The following is a 15,301-nucleotide window of genomic DNA, read 5'->3' as shown; positions in this document are numbered from 1 at the left end:
TGAGTAAAGCTGCGATGGACTGGCGTCCCGTCCAGCTGGGGGGAACACATGTCATAGAAACCGGGAAACCGGGCCCATGAGCCTGGCTAGGCTTTAAAAAGAGCGCATGAATAAATAATAATATGTGTTGCTAATGAACTTATGCAAGTGCCAATGATGTTTTCATTTAGCTAATGAACAAAAACTGTAACCCTTTGTTCAAACAACAGTAAAATTAATTTTTCATAAATGTTGTTTCTTTTTCCTTTTGTCAACCTTTCAAATGTGGGCGGTATTTCTGCCGCACCCTGTATAAGTTACCGAAATCTCAACATGCCCCTTGAATGGAACGCTTGTCCGTTGCGGGTTTCAAGGTTAGCAGTTTCGAAGGGAAGCGCAAGTCGATCCCGGTACTTGAATAGCACTTTATTTTCTCGACCCCCACAGTATGTATGTATGTACGTATGTATGTATGTATGTATGTATACGTGTGTGTGTGTGTGTGTGTGCGCGCACGCGCCTGTGCGTATATATGTATATATGTACGTCTGTCTATGTATGTATGTATCTATCTGTTGTCTGTCTGTCTGTCTCTATATATATTCTCTTACTTGTTCGAGTCATTTGACTGTGGCCATTCAAGAGCATCGCATTTAGTCGAACAAATCGACCCCAGGACTTATTCTTTGTGCGCCTTGTACTTAATGGTACTTAATCTATCGGTCGCTTTTGCCGAACCGTTAAGTTGCAGGGACGCAAACACACCAACATCGGTTGTCAGGCGATGGTAGGGGGACAAACATAGATACATACATACATACATACATATGTGTGTATGTGTACATATATATATATACATATATATATATTGTTGTATTTGGGGATGGTCATATTGCCAGTTTAGCCAATATATATATAAATATATATATATATATATATATATATATATATATGATGGGCATCTTTCAGTTTCCGTCTACCAAATCCACTCACAAGGCTTTGGTCAGCCCGAGGCTATAGTAGAGGACACTTGCCCAAGGTGCCACGTAGTGGGACTGAACCTAGAACCATGTGGTTCGGAAGCAAGCTTCTTACCACACAGCCATATAAATGTTGACAGTGGTTTCGCAGTTTCTACTGACTGGCCGTCATCAGAACATAACGAGTAGGAAGAAAAACAGCAGGGCATCTTGTCCGGCCTCTGACAATTCCTGCCAATATAATGGTTCTACCAAAAAAGTCCAGGAGCAAAAAACAATTTTCCATGATAAATAAATTTCCTTTCTGTCTTCTAATTTTAATTGCTTATGTTCTGTTCTTCGAATGTTTTTCTCATTATGTCTTACTTTCTGTATGTTGCCGACTTATTTCGTGTTTACTTTTATTTGTAGTTTAAATTCCTGCTGTTGTTTTATTCATCTAGCTAGGATTGTTTTTGTTGTTGTTGTCTTCGTTGCTTCTGCGCTGTTGTTTTCCCTCGTTTTTGTGTAACATTATTCAGCCCTGGCTTCGGTTTCGTTTTAGGTTTGCAAGATTCTAGATGTAAATTCGTGTGTTGAAACAAGTTCTGTTGTGTCTTGGGTGAGTCATTACGCCAGTAATAAACACACGCACTGCTTCTTTCCACTTCTTTATTGTCAGCCAATTTGTTAAATATCTGACACTCTCTCAGTCACGATGTCAAGGGTCCCAGTTGATCCAATTCAACAGAACAGCCTGCTCGTGAAATTAACGTGCATGTGGCTGAGCACTCCACATACATACGTACCCTTAACGTAGTGAGATACAATGTGACACAGTGTGACAAGGCTGGTCCATTGAAATATAGGCACTATTCATTTTTGCTAGCTAAGTGGACTGGAGCACCAGGAAATAAAATGTCTTGCCCAAGGACACAACCCTTCGCCGAGAATTGAACTCACAACTTAACGATCATGAGCCGAATACTCTAACCACTAAGCCACGCGCATTCACGGTTAAATATCTAACCAACCAACTACTTGATCGTTTGTTTAATGTGTTGGTTAAAAAAATCAATCGGTTGTTTGTTAGTCAAAGTTCTTTCGCCGCTATTCGCAAACAGCGACAAAAGAACTTCGACACAGAGCAGACAGTGAAGCGAGAGAAAAAGTCATTGAAAAGGTAGCGAAGAAAGAACTCGGACTTGCAAACAAACACTCGATTGATTGTTTAACCGGCACATTTAATAAACGATCAGTTAGTTAGATGGTAAGACATATAGCCCATTGACTAACAACGAAGAAGTGGAATTGAATCTGTGCGTGTGTTATTATAGGTGTAATGACTCTCCCTGTGAAGGCGAATAGCTCAGTGATTAGTGCGTCGGGCTCCCAATCACGAAGTATTGAGTTCGATTCTCGGATCGGGTTGTGTGTTGTGTTCTTCAGCAAGACACTTCACTTCACGTTGCTTCATTTCCCTCAGCTGTAGAAAAGAATGGCAACGTCACTGGTGCCAAACTGTATCGGCCTTTGCCTTTCCTTTGGACAACACCGATGGCATGGAGAGGGAAGAGTGGTATGCATGGGTGACTTCTGGCCTTCCATAAACAACTTCGCCCGGACTTGTACTTCGGAAGGGAACTTTCCAGGTGCAATCCCACGTTCTTTCATGATCGAAGGGAGCCATTACCCTTTACTCTTTAATGACTCTCCCAAGACATGACATAGACAATCAGAGGCTTACAAATAGAGTAAATCCTAGCGTTGGTTTTCGTAGGCAAATCTTAAGAAGATATTTTTACTGTGCTGTTTTCAGAAAAAAATTCATGCTTTCTGAAAAAATCTTGTTTGTAGCCAATATTTGGAAAATATGTTTTTCTTCTCAACCACATGGTTCTGGGTTGAGTCCTACTGCGTAGTACCTTGAGCAAGTGTCTTCTCCTCTAACCTCGGGTCGAGCAAAGCCTTATGAGTAGATTTAGAAGACGGAAACTGAAAGAAGCACATCGTATATGCGTCTGTGTATGTAGGGGTCTCTATTTGTCTTCCACCACCGCTTGACAACCGGTGTTGGTATGTTTAGTAAAAGAGGCCGCTAGAACAAGTACCAGGTTTCACAAGAAAAATATGTACTGGGGTCGATTTGTATAACTAAAATTCTTAACGGCAGTACCCCAGCATGGCCACGCTTTAATGACTGAAACAAGTAAAAGATAAGAAATAAACATAAATTTGGAGTTGTTCTTGTCTAGCAGGTGGCTTGCTCCGTGACCTTATATTGAAACTGATAAGGTAACACCGTGAACAAAACAATTTGGCCACTTAAAAACACACAAAATCTGCTGAATTTACGTTTTATTTAATTTTTGAGATGTCGCAGCGGTGCGACGACAATTTTGATCCTCAAGAAATATATAAAAAATATTCATGCTTTTTTTTTTGTCTGTTTATAAAAAGCGAAATTAGTTTCGCGATGTAATTACTTTCTGTTTAATAAAATTGAAAAAAATGTTCTCATTTTGAAAATGTTTGCTGTTTTAATCTCAGAGTTAATTTTAGAGTGCTTTTTTTTTCTTTTTACCTGAACTCGTGCGTTGAAGCTAATGCAATTACATCATAGAAGGACCCTTTTAGCTATCCGAAAACGCACAAAAGCTATTAAATTTACGGGGTGTTCGGGCAAAATTTTACGAATTTTTATGTCTCGTTTTTCTCAGGAACAGCTTGAAATATTGGTGAACAGTCAAAGTCGCTGCAAAGCATAAAGATTAAAGTTGTAGCTGAGAAAAACATTAGTTGACATGGAGGACTGGAAGCCATCTGAATATTGAAAAAGTTTCTTATATCATGATGATTCGCGCCGGGTATAAAAATGCCGACATCATAACAGTTGCTCAGTGCTCTGTAAACATTGTAAAGACTGTAAGACGTAACATGGACAGCTGCAATGGAAACTATGACACCTTGGCCAGCATGAAGGTGATACACATGGATTTGAATTTCTGGGTGGTTACCCGTCCTCAGCATGTGTTAATCACTGGCTAGTGATAAAATCTCATTCCACTCGCAAATTACTATATACTTTTCTTGCGACTCACTGCCGCTCATCTCGGAAAAGATAGAGATATGTTATATTAAATCTTTGAGCGAAATATAAACAGTAGCGGTACGGAATCGTAACATATATTTGCCAACTAAGTGTGGCGTTCTATACAGGACAGTGCTACTGTTGTTTATAGCCCCAGGAAAACATTTCCGCCAGCTGGCTAATGACATACAGTCTGCGTCCGATTAGTATTGACGAGGGGAGGTCATCGCTCCCATCTCTAGCCTTACGTGATACACACGGACTCGAGTTTCTGGGTGGTTACCCGTCCTCAGCGTGCGTTAGTCACTGGCTAGTGATGAAAGCTCATTCCACTCGCAAATTACTACATACTTTTCGAGCGACTCACTGTCGCTGATCTTGTAAAAGACAGCTGCATCTGTTCATACAGATTGCTAGCCACTACACATTCTTTATTTTCTCTCCCTGTTTCTTTCTGTGGAAGAGCGTAGACTCGAAATGTTAAAGACTTCTTCACTTCCTGAGCATTAAACTAATACATCTGTTTGTTGTCTACACAACCTGTCTTTGTCTTTTGATTTTTGTGAATTCTACTTATATACACACACACACACGAAGGGTTGCTGTAAAGATGATGGTTGTTGGACGTTAAAAGATGATGGTTGTTGGACGTTAAAAGAAGATGGTTGTTGTGAATAAAAAGCATCTTTGATAAAAGTAAGCTAATCACAAATGTGACTTATGGATTGCTTCTAAACCTGCAACAAGTCCTGTCTATGCTGTTAGTATGTTCATGCGGACGTGACGCACACTGTTTCATATCATTTCTGACAAAAACACAAAAAGGAGAATCTTAGCCAAGGAACTTTCTTCCGAGAGAATGCAGCTGAAAGAAGACTGACTTTTGCAGGTCTTCATTCAATGAAAAACAGAAAGTAACAAAGAAAAAAACTAAACAAAATAAGTGATACCTTGATCTGAAAATAGTTTACTCCATACATCTGGAAATCTTGAACAATCTTTAAATATTCCATCTCAGCTTCATCCCTAAAAAAAAAAAAAATACAAAAGGAAAAAAAATATATGTAAGGGTGTGTTGACATAACTGTCTAAACCTTTGCAGACAGGGCCCCAACACAGCCTCTGATTCAATGACTAAAACCAGAAGGAGAAGATACAAAAAAGTGACTACATGTACCTTGGCAATCCTCTATGATCAGCATACCATACTTTGATTCTCTCAGCCCACATTTCAGGAGTCATCTGATATTGGTCGATAACCCTCTGAGGAAGCAGATCTTCACTGGATAACATCCCAGGTTTATAGTTCCCTTCATCATAATCTCCTAACTGGAAAAGGAAATTGGGAAAAAAAATGAAATTCAGTTATTTCTTTTACTTTCTCCTCAATAATTAGGTACGGACATGGATGTGTTCTTGAGAAGTTAGCTTTCTCACCCTCGTGGTTCTAGGTTCAATCCCCTGGCATGGGTTGGACGGTTTGACTGAGGACTGGCAAGCCAGAAGCCTGCACCAGGCTCCAATCTGATCTGGCAGAGTTTCTACAGCTGGATGCTCTTCCTAACGCCAACCACTCCAAGAGTGTAGTGGGAGCTTTTACATGCTACCGGTACGAGGGCCAGTCATGCGGTTCTGGCAACGGCCACGCTCAAAAGGTGTTTTTTATGTGCTAACTGCATGGGAGCCAGTCTGGTGGCAATGGCATTGACCAAATTTGAATGTCGCTTTTCATGTGCCACCGGCACATGTGCCAGTAAGGCGACGCTGGCAACGATTGTGTAAGCAATTTATTTGCACGTAATTTTTACTACCAACAAAATCTTAAATGGATCCCCAATGGAGAACCCCTGTGTGATGGCAATGGGCTGACAAAGCTTCATAAGTCGATTTAGTAGACAAAAACTGAAAGAAACACACTGTATGCATGCATGTGTGTGTGTGTGTATATAATACTACTACTGACCTTGGCTTGGACTGCGTATGAAGCAAGAAGAACAGAAGCTTCGGGTGGGCAGTAAATGTCCATGTTAAGAATTGACTGCTTGACTTGGAGAAAAAATAAGTGTTGGGTGATTTCTTGGATAAGTTCTTCAGAGACATCTTCAGGAAAGAGTTTGGCAAGAAACAGAAATGGAATCGGGTTTTCTTTGGGTACATCCTGATTTAAAACCTAAATTTCAAAACAAGAAATGTAAATTATGGTAGAACATGGAAAGCAATACCCAAATATCTTAACTCTTTTATTACCATTTCTCTTGAAATGCCTTTGTTTTAATTAATTATGAAAATATCGAAGAGTTTATTGAAATAATTTAAGTAGGAGTTTAGAACTTATGTTAACAAGAAATTTGACTGTTTAAAACAGGGAATGTGTATCATAGAAATAGGGGCAGTCTTTGACAGGTTTTCTTGAAAGGGTTAACACAAGCAATGCTTATGTGTCTGAGTCATATGTATGTGTACATATGTCTGTGTGTATGTGTGTGTGTGTGTGAACATTATTGACGTCATGTACTTAATATGTGTGTGTTTTCAAATGCTTTTAGGCTGCAGTATTTCATCCTGGGAAGGTCCCTTTTAAAGACGTAGTGCATTAAAAAAACAAACAGTATACTTCAAAGCCATCAGCATCACCATTTTAAGGTCCACTTTTCCATGCCTGCATGGGTCAAACGAAATTCATTGAGGTATATTTTCTATGGCTGAATGCTTGTCCTGTAGCCGACCTTCAACTATTTCCAAGCAAGGTAATATTTCCCCATGGCTGGACATGCTTTCAGATGATTTTGGTAAAATTTCTACATCTTCATGCCATAGGTCTATGTGATATCCTATTCTAGATTCTCTTCCAATAAACTAACTGTTAAAAATAGACTGAGGTCATCAGAGATACGTCATACAAGCATAATGACTGAAGCAAAATCTGCATTTATTATCAAGGAAACAAGCTGGCAGAATTGTTGAAATGCCAGATAAACTGCTAAGTGGCATTCCCTACAGTTTTATGTTTTGAGTCCCAAATGTTGACTTGGCCCTTCATCTTTTTGCAGTTGATAGAATAAGGACCAGTTGAGCACTGGGGTTCGATATAACTGATGAGCCCTTCCCCACATTTCTGTGTCTATACAGGCCTGTAGTTAGAACAGCGTTTTTCAACTGGGGTTCCCGGGAACCCTAGGGTTCTGCAAAAGGTTCCTAGGGGTTCCGCAAGAAAGAGTGAGCTAAGCTAATGCGAATTTCATGATCGTTATATATATATATATATATACAGGGTGTCCACAAAGTCTGGGTACATGGAGTAAATAAACTCATAACATAAACAATTAAATATAAGAAATAATAATTTCTTAAAGTATGTGATAATCCCCATGTACCCAGACTTTGTGGACACCCTGTATATATATACATACACACACACACACACACACATATGACATTTACTATGTGAACTATGGTGAAAAAAATATGAGAAAGATATGGTTTATAATATTTTTTGTGCAGGGGTTCCTTGAGATGTGTAATTTTATTTTAAGGGTTACGCAAAGGTAAAAAGGTTGAGGAACACTGAATTAGAACAAATAAACTATTTGTGAATAATTAAAAATATAAAAATATTTATTACCCTTTTATCGAACTTTAGCCAGGCAACATATCCTTTGGAATCGACAAATTGTAAACCAAAGTACCAAGATTCACGGAGACCAATCGTTCGACACACCATTTCGAAAAGTTCTTTGCCTGTGGTTCGTGACTGCAAAACAAAGAAGGCGACAATGCAACATTTTGGTAAAAAATACGAGAAATGTAAAAACTAACACCATTAATAAGCAACAACAACAAAACTGGACTGTTTGGATTGATTCACAGAGAAATAACATTGAGTTTATGAAGAGAAATATTTGAAACATAGAAACAAATGGAAATGAGATACAGGTTGTTTTTATGTTGTTCCATATTTATCAAATAGACAATTTTCTTATCTTTTCTTTCTTTTATTTGTTTCAGTCATTTGACTGTGGCCATGCTGGAGCACAGCCGTAAGTTGAAGAAATCGGCCCTAGGACTTATTCTTTGTAAGCCTAGTACTTATTCTATTGGCCTCTTTTGCCGAACCACTAAGTTACGGGAACGTAAGCACACCAACATTGGTTGTCAAGTGAAGGTGGTGGGGACAAACATAGACACACAAATATATATGCATTTATATATATATATATATATATATATATATATATATATATATATATATAATGAGAATGTATGTCTGTGTGTGTGTCTGTGTGAATCCCTAAAACTCCAGAACTACACAACCAATTTCATTCAAATTTTTGCCGGTGGCACATACAAAGCACCAGCCGATTGTGACTGATGCCAGTACCCACTGACTGGCTCCTGTGCTGGTGGCACATAAAAAGCACCATCCAAACGTGATTGTTACCATGCCTGCCTTATCGGCTCCTGTGCCAGTGGCATGTAAAAAGCACTCACTACACTCTCGGAGTGGTTGGCATTAGGAAGGGCATCCAGCTGTAGAAACATTGCCAGATCAGATTGGAGCCTGGTGCAGCCGCTGGCTCTCAGTCAAACCATCCAACCTTGAGCAAGTGTCTTCTATTATAGCCCTGAGCTAATCAAACCCTTGTGAGTGGATTTCAGAAGAAAGAAGCCCAGAGAGTGTGTGTGTATACACTCTTGTCCTCAAATCATGTGATGATTATAAACATGCATCACTGTCATACACGTGATGGTGTTCGTTTCCAGTCTACCATAAAAAACCTGTCTGGTCATGGGGAAACGTTATCTTGATTGGAAACAGGTGAAGGTTGGCAACAGGAAGAGCACCTGGCCCCAGAAAAATCTACCTCAATGAACCTTACCTCTGACACTGCAAGGATGGAAACGTAAGACATAAAACAGTAATGATAATGGTGATGGTGATGATGATGGTACTGATGTATATCTTGGTTTTCTGAATAGGTACACCATTGTCATGTTGCTACATGTGTCATAAGAGAGGACAAACAAAGGTTTGTGACAGGAAGGACACACACCAGTGAAACACTGTCTCAGAATGTCCTGTCCAAATACCAGCAATGGCAAACCGGACATAAAAAACTATGTTGTTGATCACTTCCTGTTTTATTCCTTCCAAACATTTTAGATTTTTCATTCATGTTGCTGATGTCGATGATGATGACTTCAGTAAAACGAACAAAAAAAAAACGTTCCTTGATCATAGTTTAATTGAGTTCATGTTTAATTAAGGTCATGTTTAATTAAGTTACATTTGTTATTATTTGTAGTATTTTTAGGGCTGCCACACCTGTCTTTTTAGCAAAATATTCAGCTTTTTGCAATCGAAGCAGATGTTTTTATATTTCTTTCTTTTACTTTGGATCAATTATCATAAAAAGGAAAATAAGACCCTTGCTTTATGCAAATAAAATTGTTTCTAAACCAGACATCTGAAAGTCCCCTTGCCTGTGGATTCTGTAACTTAACATTTTAAGTCCAATAAAGTTTGTACAACACCTCACAGACCCCACTCCAGCCTACTGACATGATCCACAGACAAACCAGGGCAGAGTCTATAGTACCCACTATGGGTTGCAAGCTCGGGAATGTGGAAACCCCATGATCTCAAAAGCAAACAAATGTTAAATGCTATTCTCTCCATATCTGGTTTCATATCAGACCGACCTTTTCCTAGAGACAAGCTTTAACAAAAGCTGAAGGATTCCTCACTCCCAGGATGCCAAACATCAACCCAGAATTCATGAGGAGCTGTGCTGTTGCTAGATACTCATTGAATCTATACTGGGTTCCTCTGTCATTTTCACAGGTCTTGTTTTTAGTCCTGCTGGGTTTCTAGCAACCCTCTCTCACCAGGCAAGGTTAGTGAAGGGGCCAGTTTAGTTGCTGACGACCCAACCACACAACAGGTTGTACTGGATTCCACGTTACCAGGAGGGCTCATGAGACCTCACAAGTGACCTGACAGACACATACATCGTGCTTCAGCACAATTTCCATCTACCAAATTCCACTCACAAGGCAGGGATCAACCTGAAGCTAGAGAAGACATCTGTCCTGGGGTGCTATTCAGAGGTAGTAAGATCGAACCCAAAACGTTTGTATATAAAACATCAACAAATGGATATTGTATTGCAATATATTAACGGGTTCATTAGGAGATTCAGAGACTCCATAATACCAAACGATGATCTGTCACCTCTAAACGAGGAAGCGGATATAAACGGGTCGAGTGTAGCTTCTATTGTTTCCATTTATTGATGCCGAACACCGAATAGGAACTGAAGTTGTGTAACTATTATAGAACAGCAATATTACAGAAGGCACTGATCCAGTATGGCCGTAACCCAGCTGGCTAAAAACAAACTAACAATAATATATGTGCCCGATAAAAGATATTTTCATCGCATCAAATGGCTGTGAAATTTGGTTATCTCATATAAATAAACTTTCTTAACTCCTTCGCTGTCGTGTCTATATATGTGTGTGTGTAGAAATTTGAGTGTGTATGTGTGTATTCCTAAAGAATACTCGGGAATTATCTAGTGCGCCAAAAAACAAAACAAAAAAAAACGTAAATTCTTCAGTTGTATATGTTTTAAGCATCGTAGATGACGATTCTACGAAAAACAAAAAAGTTTTTGTTGGCGGGGGTGTGTTGATGGGCAGGAGGATGGCTCATTCCACCCCCGCCCCAGCCGTTGGCCCACCTTTTCCGTAATTTTTGAGTTTTGACCTTCTTTTTTTCGAAAAACAATTTCCTCTTAAGATTTAAAGCTTTTAAAAAGTTACGCGCATAGTTTTTGGCAAAACACAAGTCTAAGACGTTTGAAAAAAACATAGATCGGAGCAAAATTTTACAAAAGGAAGTAAATAAAACTAAAAAAAACAAATTGATAAGTTACGAGGGAAAACGAAAGGTGTGGGGGGGGGGGAGCACAACAAAAAAATCTTCCATCCCACCTTCCTTTGCTTTTTTTTGTAACATAATCGTCATCTGCGATTCTTAAAACGCACACATGCGAAAAAGATAGGGTTGAGGGGGGATGTGCGGGGCACTTAACAATTTCCGATTCTTATAGGAATGTTACATATCAAAACAAATAAATATGTTATTTGTTAATTAATCGGCAGAAGTTACAAAATAACTCCAGGGACGAGAGTTTCCAGCGTTGGAACTAAATGAAAACTATTTTAAGAAGTTCCGATGCAAAAGAACTTTCGGTGTTAGTATCATATATGTAAGAATGCTCCAGCACTTTAACTGCTATTTCTAAATTTCGGTATGTGGTGAAGCAACTGTTGCTGATCCCTTAATTATACTATTTTACTTGTTTCAGTCTTTTGACTGTGGCCAGTTCTTTACCGATAATGGTTTTTTACATACCGAACTACTTGGTAAAAATTATTAATTATTAGTTTATTAATAAATTAATAATCCTTTACCCTATATCTGTAATGATTATATATATATATATATACACACACACACAGACACATATATTTATAGACACATACACGTATGTGTGTTTGATGATTTAAAGTATGCAAACACAGGGCAGTTGTCGAAATGAATTGGACAGAATTTAATAGTAAAAATACACTAAAAAATTGAAAAAATCTGACTAGCGAGACTAAGATTCTCGACCGAGAAGAATCGGTAAATCTTACGAACCGACAGGAAAAAACTTCGTGAAACTTAGGAAGTTTCAACTTCTATATATGTATATGTGTGTGTATTATTTATATATATACATAGTGAAAGAGAAAGAGAGACAGAGAGACAGACAGAGGAATGAACTTACTTCGATGACAAACTGAAGCTCAGCATCCATAGTGGCCACCCTGACGGGATAGGTTTTGGTATTCGACGACACAGATGCCACTTTCTTCATATTTGCAAATGGCATTTTGTATGAATTGGAATAAATCTAAGATAAATATCCACACTTTTAAATAATTCCCCCAAAAAACCTGTTCGTTCACTTCATCCAGTTGTTCGTTAGGTTATTGAAGAATTCTGGCAAACGTAAACAGTGCAAAGTTTTCTTTCTCTTTTTGAACCCATGCAACACATGCAACATTTGCTTTGGCAGCAAAATAGAAATATATATAAATATATATTTATATATAATATATGGTGAGAATAATCGTAGAGGATCGGGGGTAATAATATTATTGTTATTAAAGCAACAGGTTTAAAGGAAAGTTCCTAAGAATGGTTTTATAAATAAATAAATAACAACACAGGAATCCGTTTCTTGGAGCATTTGACGTTATTTACACCGAGTTAACTTCATATAAAGTTAATAAGACAATCACAGGATGCTGAGATGATCGGAGATAAAACGTAAGAGTAATTTCCCGATCTAAACAATCGTCAACGTATATAAAAACCGATCAATGATCGATCGATCGAGATTGGAATTGGTCGAGAAATGGTAAATTGTGGAGATTCCTGTCTGTTGGTAAGTGCTGCCACACAGCGGACACTCACTGACAACAAGTAATCAAGATAGATAACTCTAGATTTTTTTTTAGTTTCCTCTTGTTTATTCATTGCTGCCATCTAGTGGCTGATATGTGCAACAGGGTCAGATAACTTTTGGCACTAAATCAATCTTTCGCGCCATTTCTGGTTGAAGACGTCCCCTTTAATTCTTGCCTGTTGTGCAACACAGAGTCAGACATTGAATGTTATTTTAGAGTTTTTAATATCATTTTTAGTGTTCTTCGTTGATATTTAAGCATCATGAGTTACCAGTTGACTTCGGGAGCATTACAGGTATTTAGAACAATTTATTTTCTTTTGTTGATGTTTTTGAGTAATTCAAACAAAACAATGTTTTTTCTTTTTTATTTTCCCCTCAATTCTTCTCTTAGAATAAATTTCTAATTCTGTGAACGTCTGCGTTAGCAACATTCACAAGCGTTTGTCGTATTGCATGTTCTTTTATGGTGACGAATGATTTAATTTAAACTAAACTGCGCATTCGTATTTAGTTTGGTAACACGTTTTAAAAGAATGTCTAATTGTTTTACGTCAATAAAGTCTGTATGTTTGTGTAAATATCTGAACGTCCATTCTGGTATTATTAATTACTCCAAACTGGAAAAAAAACCCAAAATGGTTTATTCTTGTAAGTAGCAAATAAAAGCATTTAAGTTGTGTAGGAACTCGTTTGGCTCTGCCCTGCACCAGATACGGAATCGAATCCAGTTGTGCCACATTTTGGTAATTCTTCTCCATGAGTTTCTTTCTGAAAAAGAAAAGAAAAACAAACTTTTGTTAACGAAATTTTGCAAAGATACATTTTTGTGTGTGTTGGTTGCAACTATTTGGTAAATTCCTCCAACTTTTCCGAAGATGATGAACGCGCTCTGCGATTGTGTTAATTACTTGACATTTTCGTCAACTATTTCGTTGACTTCAAGTGTGTTACGTTGTGGTATTCATTCATTTCCCAAGACCATTATTGAAGTAAAGTTTCTACGACTGGGAACCAAACCTGAACTGCGGATCCACCCCAGACCACCACCACCATCACCATCGACCCGGTGGAGACAGGTTTTCATATTTGCGATCGTAAACTCGGGAAATTTATTTAATTTCAAGATAGGAGCAATAATATTTCAACAATGTATATTTGCGTTGATGTAATTTGCCTAACAGAACTCTTGAATGTGGTGCCCCAGCATGGCCACAGTCCAATCTCTAAGTCAGAAAAGAATATAGCTTTATGCTGTATTTTTTTCCATTTTTAAAAAATATTATGCCGATGGCATGGCCCGTGCTGTGCCGTGTAAAAGACACCAGTGGTGGTGCCACGCAAAATGCACCCAGTACACTCTGTAAAGTGGTTGGTGTTGTGAAGCTGTAGAAGCCCTGCCGAAGCAGAAAGTTGGAGTCTGGTGCAGCTCTCAGGCTTGCCAACTTCTGTAAAACCGTCTAACCCATGCCAGCATGGAAAACGGACGTTAAATGATGATGATATGCAGTGACTATGGTAATAACAGTGTTTCTTTTATTTTATTTTCTTCTTTTTCTTTTAGACTATAATCAATGGAGAGAATATAGAGAATCCAATTCTTCAAATTTTGGTAAATATTTTATTTCTGAAAATTTAAATAAATCATAAAATTAATTGCCAGAAATTTTGATCGCTTCATGTATTGAGAGTCGTGTTTTAGGCCATCCATGGCCCATTGATTCTCAGCCTATGGACCCCTCTGATTCTTATTTCACTCTACAAGACCTTCATAGCCATTTGATGTTTTAGAAATTCTAATATATTTTTAGAATTAAATATTCTTAGGAATTGTATAAAAAAAAGTTTGTTAAAATATTTTGTGTATTGTAAGAAGTAAAAGAAATTTATTGCAGATAAATTTTAATAACCAAATTTTATAATGGACTCCCAAGGGTAATGTGGATCCTGGTTGAGAACCAGTGTCAGAGGTTTGTCTTGTATTTCTTGGAGGAATTTGTCCAACTACCAAATATATTGGGTTGGTGCATAATTATTGCGGCTTTTTTTCAACAAAAACAATAACATGTAACAAAAACATCTTTAAATGATTATTCTGGAGCATATTCACCATCTACTTCAATTACTGCTTCCGATTTGCTTGGCATCATTTAAAGATGTTTTTGTTAAATATTGTTATTGTTTTTTGTTGAATAAAATTCGTTGGAAAAAAGCCGCAATAATTATGCACCAACCCAATATATATGCACATAAACACTCTGTAAAGTGGTTGGCATTAGGAAGGGCATGCAGCCATAGAAACCATACTAAAACAACCAACAGAATCTGATGCAACTCTCAGACCTGCCTGGCTCTTACCAAACCATCCAACCTAGCATCGGAGACAAACATTAAATGATGATGATTGTGTGTGTGTGTGTATATATATATATATATATATATATATATATACACACACACACGAGAGACTGATGATAATACATATATAGTGGCAGAGAAATGGTAAAACGGTAATTACATTGTTTTTGTTTTTCTCTCCCCTAGAGTTCAAAAAAGATCCCAAGTTCTGCTGGCGCTGAACGATATCGTCTTTTATTGTCTGATGGTCAGCTGAGTTACTCCAGTGAGTATGTTTTATTGTTTATATGTATGTATGTATATATATATGTGTATGTATATATATATATATATATATATATGTATGTGTATATATATATATATATGTATGTGTGTATATATATATATATATA

The 15,301-nt window shown here is 37.7% G+C and overlaps 2 protein-coding genes across 2 annotated transcripts in view; one reads left to right on the top strand and one right to left on the bottom strand.

The window, feature by feature from the left end:
* Nucleotides 1-12,548, bottom strand: part of LOC106882829 (merlin) — a 16,835-nt gene extending 4,287 nt beyond the window's left edge. The window contains exons 1-5 of the mRNA XM_052976844.1: nucleotides 11,868-12,548; nucleotides 7,652-7,780; nucleotides 5,993-6,199; nucleotides 5,207-5,358; nucleotides 4,980-5,055 (exon numbers count right to left, since the gene is read on the bottom strand). Of these exons, the coding sequence (XP_052832804.1) occupies nucleotides 4,980-5,055; nucleotides 5,207-5,358; nucleotides 5,993-6,199; nucleotides 7,652-7,780; nucleotides 11,868-11,972 (669 nt within the window). The 5' untranslated portion in view covers nucleotides 11,973-12,548. The remainder of the gene's footprint in view (nucleotides 1-4,979; nucleotides 5,056-5,206; nucleotides 5,359-5,992; nucleotides 6,200-7,651; nucleotides 7,781-11,867) is intronic.
* Nucleotides 12,549-12,679: 131 nt separating this feature from the next.
* The window catches only part of LOC106876043 (replication protein A 70 kDa DNA-binding subunit), a 21,002-nt gene continuing 18,380 nt past the window's right edge, over nucleotides 12,680-15,301 (top strand). The window contains exons 1-3 of the mRNA XM_052976802.1: nucleotides 12,680-12,847; nucleotides 14,116-14,163; nucleotides 15,096-15,174. Of these exons, the coding sequence (XP_052832762.1) occupies nucleotides 12,815-12,847; nucleotides 14,116-14,163; nucleotides 15,096-15,174 (160 nt within the window). The 5' untranslated portion in view covers nucleotides 12,680-12,814. The remainder of the gene's footprint in view (nucleotides 12,848-14,115; nucleotides 14,164-15,095; nucleotides 15,175-15,301) is intronic.

Source organism: Octopus bimaculoides, chromosome 25 (genome assembly GCF_001194135.2).
Source record: "Octopus bimaculoides isolate UCB-OBI-ISO-001 chromosome 25, ASM119413v2, whole genome shotgun sequence".
Classification (NCBI taxonomy): Eukaryota; Metazoa; Mollusca; class Cephalopoda; order Octopoda; family Octopodidae; genus Octopus; species Octopus bimaculoides.
This window is presented reverse-complemented; position numbering and strand designations above follow the sequence as displayed.